The 11,477-nt window shown below is 41.5% G+C and overlaps 1 protein-coding gene across 1 annotated transcript in view; it reads right to left on the bottom strand.

The window, feature by feature from the left end:
- CUBN (cubilin) overlaps positions 1-11,477 on the bottom strand; it is a 282,087-nt gene that overhangs the window by 122,443 nt on the left and 148,167 nt on the right. Inside the window, exons 32-36 of the mRNA XM_006093733.3 lie at positions 7,828-7,987; positions 5,561-5,674; positions 3,687-3,797; positions 2,265-2,393; positions 1,189-1,321 (exon numbers count right to left, since the gene is read on the bottom strand). Of these exons, the coding sequence (XP_006093795.1) occupies positions 1,189-1,321; positions 2,265-2,393; positions 3,687-3,797; positions 5,561-5,674; positions 7,828-7,987 (647 nt within the window). The remainder of the gene's footprint in view (positions 1-1,188; positions 1,322-2,264; positions 2,394-3,686; positions 3,798-5,560; positions 5,675-7,827; positions 7,988-11,477) is intronic.

The following is an 11,477-nucleotide window of genomic DNA, read 5'->3' as shown; positions in this document are numbered from 1 at the left end:
ATATACACATATATATATATATATATATATACACATATCTTCCCATACAGAACTTTGCTTTTAGTAAAGACAAAAGCAAGCAAAAACCTCTTTCCCTTGTGGCAACTTAAACTTTCTTTGACTCTCAGGCACTCGGGAGGGTGTTTTTGTTTCAACACAATGCCACTTGTCCCCAGGAGGCCTGTCTGATTGATGGGCTGAAAGAAAGCAACTTGAGATGTTTGAACATGGTCCACAAATAAGATTGTTCTCTCATTTTTTTTATCCATTCTTAATGCACAGAATGGCATGTCTAGGAGAAGCAGCAAGATTTTTGTTTTTTAATAAACAGGCCAAGCAAAACAATCTTCTTTCCTCAGCACTAACTTATTATATTCTCTTCAAAAACAGAATTAGCCACCCAACCAAAGCTTAACAATATACAATATAGTATTATAAATAACTTTTAATTAAAAACGTGAATTTAAATACTAGTCTTGTCATTCAATATTTGTTCAGCTTTCATTATGAATGTGGCAGGTCACAGGCTCCTTTCTATGGATAATTAAAAAGCCCCACTTCACTTAGCATGTGTTTTTCACTATCTACTTCTAGAAAAATTAAATTAAATTTCAGCTGTTGTTTCATTTAATTTAAGACCACTCAGATCGTTGTGGGACCCTATATTCATAAGTCTTGCAGTTCACTGAGGAACAGGAGAGTGATTCTACAAATAAACCACTAGTTCCAAAAAAAGTCCCAAATATTCTTTGTAGGAGCGGAAGGAAAGGTGGATTAGGGTGGGGTAGGGGGGTCATAAGGTGTGTGGGTAAAAAGGCTTAACTGAGATAGGATTTCTGCTGGAAGAAAGAATGTTAGTGATTCTCTGGCAGAATATAAATGCTCCTAATTTAAAAAAAAATGAAATTACTGTTCTCTAAAAATGAAGACTCCACAAATTAATGCTCAGGCATGTATTTCTGGTGATATTAGGCAGGACGCTAGGACCATTCTCAAGAGAACTGTAATACTATTTATAACCCAAACTGTGACTAAACCAAAGAAACTTTGGAAACAGAGTTCCTCAAGTTCCCACCGTGTTCTCGAACAGTTGCTTGGACACATGTGCTATTAGCTGTCCTCCCTTTTAGTAACAGCGCTTCCTTCCTGCAGATCCACTGAAACAATACTCCATAAAAAAGGATTTACATGAAAGACAGCTGGAGCCGGTTGCCAGGGGAACTGACAATGTTCCAGACACATTCCACATTCGAGGGATAAACTTCAGGGTAGCCAGGGCTGTCGAAGGTGCCTTCAGCCATGTGGAAGTCCCCACCACAAGCTGCAAGAAAGGAGAAAACAGTGAGTGCCCAGTGCCCGGGCAAAGATCAAATGCAAGGCACACTAGATAAAGGAGGAGGAACACCAGGGGAGCTGTTAACAGCATCTATTTCACACACAAAAAATCCTGTTCATATAAAATAAGAAAAAAATTCTGAAAACTAAAAGCCACGAGGTACATCCTTTGCTCAAAGCCTTCTCTCCCTGTGTACTATAACTTTGTGCAAAAAAGACTTGTTTTAATCCCACAACCACGCAGTATTTCTGACCAGGATGATTTTGAACCCTGGCCTACAGTGGGGGCGGTGCTCCGCCTTTTCCCCCTCCAGCGAAGACTGAGCCACACACAAATCTCCTGAGGTTGGAAGGCTTTTAAACGCAATAACAAGGCGCTGGCAGCTGACAAACAGCACTGACTAAGGGGCCCAGGACTAGTGGCTCCGCCTTCCTCTCATTCCCCTGTGCCACCAACCATCAAGCCAGCAGTGACAGCACGCAGACCCTGCCTGAGCCCAACCTCGAGGCCAGGGAGACAGGAGAACAGCGGCTGTCCGTTCTTAAGAGATGCCCTCAGACACTGTGAATTACAGGCTGCCTTAACCAACTTGTCTCGGAGGAGAACGCCAACACACTGACAAACAAGCCATCCAAGATCATTCCAGCCAATTCTCCTCACTCCCAGAGTCCCCTTTCTAAAAGCATTAGTCACAATAGCAAGGTGTGCACACACCCTACGTGTCGACAGGTGGGTGAATGGATAAAGTTGTGGAACAGAGTTCACTGCTGCCAGAATTGACAAGCGTGCTAACCGAATTTGGAAGATGGAAGGTTAGACACAGGAAACTAGCTTCCAACTGTAAAGGTAAAAGAGTCCCACCTAACAAACCTAGGAATTCAACCACCTCCTTGTTAAACTAGTAGTGCCACTTGTGGATGTGTCTTACCTGATGATGATGCGGCATATGTAGCATGGAAACCACCAAAACTCACGCTAGAGTCAGAGATGAACCTCAGTGTCAGAGCATTGCTGAAGGAAGTGATGGGATGGGGCATGGAGGTGCCACAATATCGGCCTAAATAATGACAAGGAGGATGAATGATAACAGGGCAAAGGCCATTATTTCTGGTAAACACAGATTTACTAGAATCACAAGAAACCGAAGCAAACAGAGGCAATCACTATTAGGAGAACCATCTAAGTCAGGTCAGTGTTTGGAACAATGCCTGAGAATTAAAAATAAACTACAAATAGAAACATAGGAGAGATGATTTATAAACATGATAAAGAACATTAGGGGAAGATGAGAACAATGTAGATGGCCTGGCTCCAAATGTACCTAATGTTAAGATCTCCAGCACAGTAATAAATGCACAAATAAATGCGCCAGTGCTTAAAAGCAAAATATTATAGCCAAGAAAAGTGTGAATGCTAGAACCAGAATAGCTGGATTGAACTCTGAGCTCTACCATTTACTAGTCACGTGACCTGGGCAAGTTACTTAAGTTCTCTGTGCCTCGGTTTCCCCACTTGAACAAAGAGGATATCAATAAATAATGAAACCTCTATCATAAAGGTATAAGGATTAATTGAGGTACTATTTACTAAGTTCTCAAAATAGTGCTCAGCACAAGGTGAGTTCTAGATGTGTTTGTTAAATAATATACCCTCATTCTTGGTCAAATGCTTAGAGATAAAAAGCATTACAATCAGAAGTGGGCGCAGAGCAGAGCGTATTCACTGATTGCCTGCTATTGTCTCAGGCACTGTTCTGGACACTGGGAATTTAGCCCAACAAAATCCGTTTCTGAGGGCGCTCATCTTCTACTTTACCAGGAGATGCTCAAATATAAGTAACTCATAGAAAACGTTTAAATAACTTGAGATTATTTTTTAGGACATTTTAGAACCTAGATAGCTGCAATATTTAGTCTTACTGGGTTGTCTTACAAACCCAATCCAGATTACTTATTTACTTATAATTATTTTTTGCTTCCACTGAGGACAAAACCAGAAAAAAAAATGCTTAATTTGAATATAAGAACTGTGGTTAAATATTAAGAAATTTCTCACAGAATGCTATTTAATGCCGGGGTAGAATGCATTTCACTGCTATCTAAGTGTTTGCAACTTTTAAATTTAAAAAATGCATAAACTATTCACGTCCTTGAATATGACAAGCTGAGTTTCTTGAACCCCACACTGAATTCCAGTTTCTTATTCCCTAATTATCTTTACTTGGCTTATGCTGCTCTTCATGTTTATTGGAAACATTCTGACCTTGAATGACAGCACACAGATATGCCAGAATAGAAATAAAACCCAGCCAAGGCCACAGACAGAAATGAGAGCACTCCAGGCACGGTACCTCGGAGGGGCGCATCATCATAGTTGCCATCCAAAATTTCTAAAAAGTCTTGTGTGCATGTTGTGCTGCTTTCAAGTCCAAAGTGAGTAAAGGAGAGGGTGATATGATTGACTGTAAGAAAAAGCAAAGTCTATTTAATGGCGTACTGGCGAACAAAACAGACAGGGCGGGAAATTTTACCTCTGAGGATTCATGCGTGGGTTCTCCAGCGGGAAGCACTGAAATGGGCAGATCTGCCCAGGGGTTGAGGGGATGAAGAGGGAAAGTGACAAGTTCTCTGCTGACAGGTTTCCTTTGAAGAGCATCAATCCATGTTGTTGAAAACACCTAGAGAATCTGAAATGCCAGTAAGGAAGAGGACTCCTGGGTAGGTGTCCTTCATGCACCATGGGGAACAGCTTGTTGGAAAATGTCGTCTTTACACATTTTTATATCAGCCCTAGCTATGTTCTTCTCCTAAGTACTTTTCTCAGTAGAATTGGTCCTTAAGTCCTGGTTCTTTACGTGCGATTGTAAATAAGACACATTCTTCTTCCTGGCAGCATATCCTACCTAGCACTGTCAGCTTCGCTGTAAGGCCTGGGCCCTGTGGTTCAGTCATTTAAAAAGAAAGCTTTGAATTACTTGCAGAACAGCAAGTGCCCGGGTATGTTTTCCTTTTGTCATTATTCCAGGGTCCCTGTCTTTGGAATAGGATCTTCCCCGGATGCTGGCTTTGAACCAGTGAGATCTCATCTAAATGCATTACAACTCATCATAAAGTATCCTTAGGCGCAGAACTGCTGACTCAAGGCAGGGGGCCTCTTTACCTACGACTCAGTTTCCGGAGGGCTGGCAACTTGCTTTGGTGCTCCAGGCTCCAGACAGCAAGTGGCTAAGGATTACATCACCAACCACCAAAGCCTATGCATGTCAGTAAAGATATCCATTTGTTAACTCTTGACATCCCAGGAAATGTGTTAGAGAATAGTTAAGCCAAACTCGTCATTTTTTTTTAGATTAGCTAATGGGGCCTCATTAGCTTAAGTGACTTCCCTGTTATCACCCAGGTCATTCATTGTAGAGTGGAGTCGAGAGCTTAATGCCTTTCTTGCATTATGACTGAAATCATAAATTTTTCCTGAAAACCTCAAGGAATGGTAGAACTCATCTAAAACATGATTCATAATGGCCCCAGGTCACCCGCTCTCAGGTCACTGCTTGAGTCCTGAAGGGTCTCCTCATTCTCTTTGTCTATAATATGTGGTAAGGTTTTACCACCAGATTATTACCAGGTCAGAAAATAAGACTTCAGGATTCCAAAAATGAAATAATGTAAGTACTCATTAAGTGTTTCTTCCAGGCCTATGCTGGAAATTTTTTTATTTTTATTTTTTTAATGCAGGAGAGACCAGGTTTTATAATTAACTTCCACTTTGATTAAAGAGCAATACGCTCATGGCATTGTATTTCCAAACTATGAATTATTAATTTTCCAGTCTATGGTTCTTATTTATTTATCCATTTGGCAACTGTTTTTGTGCATCTGCTACACTTAAGGCATACATGTCAAAAACTATTTACTTATTTATCAATTCGTTTTGCTTACCCCCAATCTCACATGCCTGTCAATACAGTAAGGTTAGGGTGTTTCTTTTTCTTTGCTAGGCTCTGAAACTTAAAAACAAATTTTAAATTAAGAATAAAATGTAAAATAACTTTTCTATCAAATTAGGAAATGTTTGTTCTTGTGCAGAGCAGGAATTGGGACTTCAGAAAAAAAGAGGAAGGCCATCAATTGTTATCTCGGAAGAGATAAGAACATTAGTCATGGACGGACTTTCCCAGACACCATCCACCCTGCATTCCTTTCCTTCTTTGTTTTTGTTACTTACATGGGGGTTGAGCTTGAATTATCCAGCTGCAGTTCTGATTGTCTGGATACTTGGCAGGGAACAATGGAGAGGATATTGTATCAAAGGAGTCGGTGAGGATGTAGCCTCCACAGACTGAGGACACACAAACACACACACAGTCATGTACTCTGGCTGTCCACTGACTATGCACAACAATTATGTGATGAATGAAAACATAATTGATTTTCCCTCATTTCCGAAATTCAGGCCAAGGAAGTAATATGCCGAGGAAGCTGCACATAAGCCATGAGAAAATGGCTTTTCACTGTACATTTATAACCATTTCCTTCAATTACAGGAAGTGGGGAGCCGCACAGAACAGCAGATTAAATGGCTATGAATTGAATGAATCACTCAAACAAAACTCTGGCATTGATTCACTTACTCTGCCTACACATAATTATACGTATAGAAGTAATCTTTTTATGGACACCTTTTTTTCTAGGAAAATCAATATGCAATTGAACAAGACTTCACAAGAATGGCTGTGGATTATCAGAGAAGTGCAAACTCTATGGGAATGAGGAGAGGGAGAGGCTGTTGCCAGTGAGAGTGTGAGAGGAGTGTCACGGGGGAGATAGTGGCCGGAGGAGGAATTGGGGGTGAGAAAGGGTAGTTCTGGGGGAGGGCAGCCTGAGCAGAAACACAGAGGACAGTAAGGACGGCATCTACACAGACTTGGCTGAAGTGTGGGGCCCTGGGGGGAGTTGGAAGTGGCACTGAATAAAAGATCAGAGCAGGTTCCTGGGCTCTTGGGTACCATCTGAAGGAGCTCAGGCTCCATTCCCTAGGGCCTAGGCAGTGCAGCCAGACAGATATTGTCACTTTCAAGGGCATGATCAGAACGAGGCCTTTGAGAGTTCACTTTGAAGGAAGATGGAGAAGGGATGGTGAGATTGAGGAGGCTGTTCTAATAGTCCAAGAGAAGATCCACTGGGGACTTTTTTTTTTCACTCGGAAGCAAAGCAAAGTGATTAATTAAATGGGGAAAAATGTATTTAGAAATTGTTCTTTCTTTGGAAGCACAGAGAATGGTTGATTTATTCAGTCTGTCTTGCTCCAAAGTGTACAGTGTGTCTTTGGGAGACCTCGATCCAGAAACCCTCCCTAGCCAGGGCTCTCTACTTTAGAATGCAAGCAAGCGCACTGAAACAGACAAGTGGCCAAGTAGACTAAACTTATTTGAAATGACAAAGGTCATCTGAATAAAATCAGAGGCCTACAGAAGCCAACTCACACCCCTTCTTGTTCTGGGTTCCCTCTCTGAGGGTAGGGTAAAGGATTGATCTCTAAGAATTACCAGATCAAAGGCAATGAATAGAAAGGTCAGAAGAACTGGAAAGTGGTGATTTAAGAACAAAAACAATGGAAAACAACACTGGCAGGTGGACAGTGGCAAGATTCAAGGGTTAAAATTCGACTCTATATTACAAGCAAGTTTATAGTTTACTAGGGGCCCGGTGTATGCAATTCATAGGGGGGGGGGCAGGGGGGAGGGAGGGAGAATGTGTCCTTCAGCCCTGCCTGCACCCTCTCACAATCCAGACTGCTGGCTCCTAACCACTCGCCTGCCTGCCTGCCTGATTGCCCCCTAACTGCTCCCCTGCCAGCCTGATTGCCCCCAACTGCCCTCCCCTGCCGCAACCTGCCTCCTTCGCCAGGACCCACCTCCTCTGCGCAAGGCAATGGAGACATCGGGACTGGCCTCCTCTGTGCTGCACAGAGCTGCGGAACCCCCAGGCCTCACTGCGCAGAGCGGCCACCAGGCCCTGCCTCCGCTGTACCTGTGGCCATCTTGTGGCGGCCATCTTGTGACAATGTCATACGCAAGGGCAGGAGGACCACCTAGGCTTTTATTAATATAGATAATTTATAGTGGTTTATCTCCTTTGGATATACAACCTTGGATAAATGTTAGGTAATTTATCTATGGACAAAAGAATTTGGATAGACACTTAGAAATCATATCTCTAGTATTGAAGCTGCTTGTAGGTATTATTCTGAAAACTTGTCTGAGAGTTCCAGAGATCCAAAGGAAGATGGCACCAAGCTAGACAATGGTAAATTGAAAGGATCAATAAATGGAATAATTGCAAATCATAGTTCCTTGGTTCTATTTGAGTTGTTGCATATGAAGTAGAAAGCCAGGACCAATTTCTAAGGATTGGTCTCATTTTATTGTAGCACCAAGAGAGGCACTTAAGGAGAGATGGCCGGTGCCTCGGAGAGACCCACCCTGTACCTACCTTGCCTGAAGTGAGCTTGGAAGCCCCTGCTCTGTCTAGAAGGGCCAGACTGAAATCTCACAAAGAGGCTATTTCCTGAAGAGGTGATGGGGTTAGTCAGCTGCTGTCTTCCACAAGCACGGGCAAGGCGGGTAGTTGCGGAGCTTAAACCATCATATGCCTACAAAGAAAGACAACGGGAAAATAATGGTTCAGAACTTCATACTTTCATCTAAAAGGCCTATGTTCCATGGACTATCTGCACATTGGTGAGATGATAGAAAACAAAACATTTGCCAGATCGAATGCTTTACTCTGTTGTCGTGTGACACAGTTTCATGGGAATGTCTGAGTCTTCGGCCATTTCTAGGGACATGCTAGTGATTTCAGTAGGAGAGTCTCTGCCAGAAGCACTATTAGATCCCCAGATGTCTTCATAAACACCATCGCTCTCACAGCCCTCCTTCCTCCTCTAACTCCAAGGCAGTCACATCATAGGCCATCCCCACAACATGTACTGAAAATGTTTGATGCAAGAATGAATTCAGGAGCAATCGATGAAAAACAATGATGAGTCACCATTCCTTTTCAGAAACCCAACATTTGCTAGCACTTTTTGTTCTTCAGACGGTCATGGTTAAGAAGGAAGAGAAATGACAGAGTTCACCCAAATGATATAGTGATGTGAGTTTAATTTAGAAAATTACCTCAAAAATTAAGAAAATATATTGGGTTCTCTGTCCACTCAGTACTATGCTGGAACTAGGTGACCTCCCATACTTACCAATGGAATAGAGTTTTCATTACATGCACTCAAAATTGCTGTATTGGTTTGTGAAATTGAAGTTGGCTCATTTCCTTGGAACTCTGTGTGAAATTTTTAATGTTTTTATGTGTAAACCAGTGGTAAATGAGTTCCTTTTCTTTGAGTGACAATAAAAATAGCAACTATTCAGTAAGTGCTTACTATGTGCCAGGAACTGGACTCAGCCCTTCACGTACATTTATCCCATTTTCTCCTCCCAAGAACCCCTCCATCTGATGCACAAAGAGCCCAAATAATGTGGCCAAGTCACATGTTCCTGCGAGGGAGCAGGTCGTGTGGAAACGGACAGCTAGATTCTAGAGCACAGAACTGAAACTCTCATTTTATCAAATGCAAGATACCAATTGAGTGGAATAGATGCATCAACTGGCCAACTATCAGAGTGGGATTAAAATATGAAATTAAAGTTCTGTAGTTTCACTCAAAAAATGTCATTTATATATAAGAAAATCTTAGGGAAAATTTTAAAGTTCATGGATTTAATACAAGAAAAGGATACATCAATGACTAAATATCTAGTCATGATTAAAATCAATGTTCTTTTTAGAGCATGAATATAATTGGGAGGCTATTCTCAGTTGAATTTATACAAGTATGTGAATCAAACATTTATTGAGTTTGTAACTTTCTCACAAGGGGGGGCTAAAGATTTTACAATAATGAATTTTAAATAAATGTGATTCAGATGCAGCAATTATTTTCTTTTTTAAAATTAATGGTCAAATTTTAAATTTATATATCCCACAAATAAACATTAAAACTGATTTTTATTCATTTAAAGATAGATTAAACTCTAGATTACATTTTCTTTTCTTTTTTAAAATATATTTTTATTGATATCAGAGAGAAGGGAGAGGGAGAGAGAGATAGATACATCAATGATGAGAGCGAATCATTGATCGGCTGCCTCTTGTATGCCCCCTACTGGGGGTTGAGCCCTCAACCCAGGCATGTGCCCTGACCTGAAATCAAACCATGACCACCTGGTTCATAGTTCAATGCTCGATCACTAAGCCACACCAGCCGAGCTTACATTTTCTTAACCAATTCAAAATATACTTTCTAATCTAGTCTGATTGCTTTTTTATTTTATTTTTTAACATTTTGGACACCTTAAAAAATAGCCAAAATAATGTATAAACCATATTACAGAACCTTTTAGGACATTTACACTTAACCCTACTTTCCAATATTATCATCGTTGGTTTAATTAAAGACTTTATTATTTCTATACTTGGTTTTCTACTTTCCTAAGGTGATAACTATAACAACCTAGGGTTTCAGTAATGTTATATTAATACTTGCTCTAGAGACTACCTTCTAGAATGTCCAGGGTTACAGGGTCTGGGAAAGAATACCAATTGATTCTTAGTCAAGACTACTTGCTTCTCTTAAGGTGATTTGTTTGTTTGTTCATATAGAACAACATTTCTTAAATCCTAGTGGAACACTAAGGTTCTATGAAGTTTATAGACATCCCCAAGTAACAACAACACATCATTCAGGGTATTTTTACAAATCCACGGACTTAAAAAGCAAGATTCTTCTAGTCTCCTTTATTCCTCCCTAAAGTCAGAGCTCTAGTGAGTGAATGGATATTGTTCCTAAACTCTCTTTTTTTCTCGGAATGATTGCAATCCTCCTAAGGAAAAAAAAAAAGAGTAACGTAGAAAGTTAAAGCTGGAAACTTCAGAAAGTCACATGAAGGAGGCAGTGCCTGCGATCCTTTGAGAAGGCACATCTTCCAGGGGGTCTCCACGTTTTCCAGCCCCCCACCCCAACCTCAGAGACCTTGGATTTGCAAGACCTCTGCTGAAATTCATACGGCTGAAGCATTGCTTCATAAGGAATGGATCCAAAGTAGAAAGATCCCAAATTTCCCCAAATCAAAAGTATATACCAATGGCATCCTAAACATGATTCACACTGTAGAACTTTCACATTCTAACTTAGTCCTCAACACCATGCGATTTTAAAAAAATGATTAAAGTGAGACTTAACAAGTGTGCTAGCTATTAAGTACTGTCTTATCCAATGGGAACTAGTGACAATGGAAGCTCGTGACAATGGGAACTTGTGACAATGGGAGCTTGTGACAATGGGAACTAGTGACAATGGAAGCTCATGACAATGGGAGCTCGTGACAATGGGAGCTGGTGCAATGGAGGCTAGTGACAATGGGAGCTTATGACAATGGGAGCTGGTGACAATGGGAGCTGGTGACAATGGGAGCTAGTGACAATGGGAGCTCGTGACAACGGGAGCTGGTGCAATGGAGGCTAGTGACAATGGGAGCTTATGACAATGGGAGCTTGTGACAATGGGAGCTTGTGACAATGGGAACTAGTGACAATGGAAGCTCATGACAATGGGAGCTCATGACAATGGGAGCTGGTGCAATGGAGGCTAGTGACAATGGGAGCTAGTGACAATGGGAGCTAGTGACAATGGGAGCTGGTGACAATGGGAGCTGGTGCAATGGAGGCTAGTGACAATGAGAGCTAGTGACAATGGGAGTTAGTGACAATGGAAGATTGTGACAATGGGAGCTTGTGACAATGGGAGCTGGTGCAATGGAGACTAGTGACAATGGAGGCTAGTGACAATGGAGGCTAGTGACAATGGGAGATAGTGATCCAAGAGTCAGGAACTTAATTCTTTCTCCAATTTCTACATTATATCATGTTAGTCCTCTTTAAAATGCTTTTTAGGCCCTAGCTGGTTTGGCTCAGTGGATAGAGTGTTGGCCTGCGGACTGAAGGTCCCAAGTTCGATTCCAATCAAGGGCGCGTACCTCTGTTGCAGGCTCCTCCCCAGCCTGGGCCCTGGTTGGGTGTGTGCAGGA

This window comes from Myotis lucifugus, unplaced genomic scaffold, assembly GCF_000147115.1.
Source record: "Myotis lucifugus unplaced genomic scaffold, Myoluc2.0 scaffold_121, whole genome shotgun sequence".
NCBI classification, from domain to species: domain Eukaryota; kingdom Metazoa; phylum Chordata; class Mammalia; order Chiroptera; family Vespertilionidae; genus Myotis; species Myotis lucifugus.
This window is presented reverse-complemented; position numbering and strand designations above follow the sequence as displayed.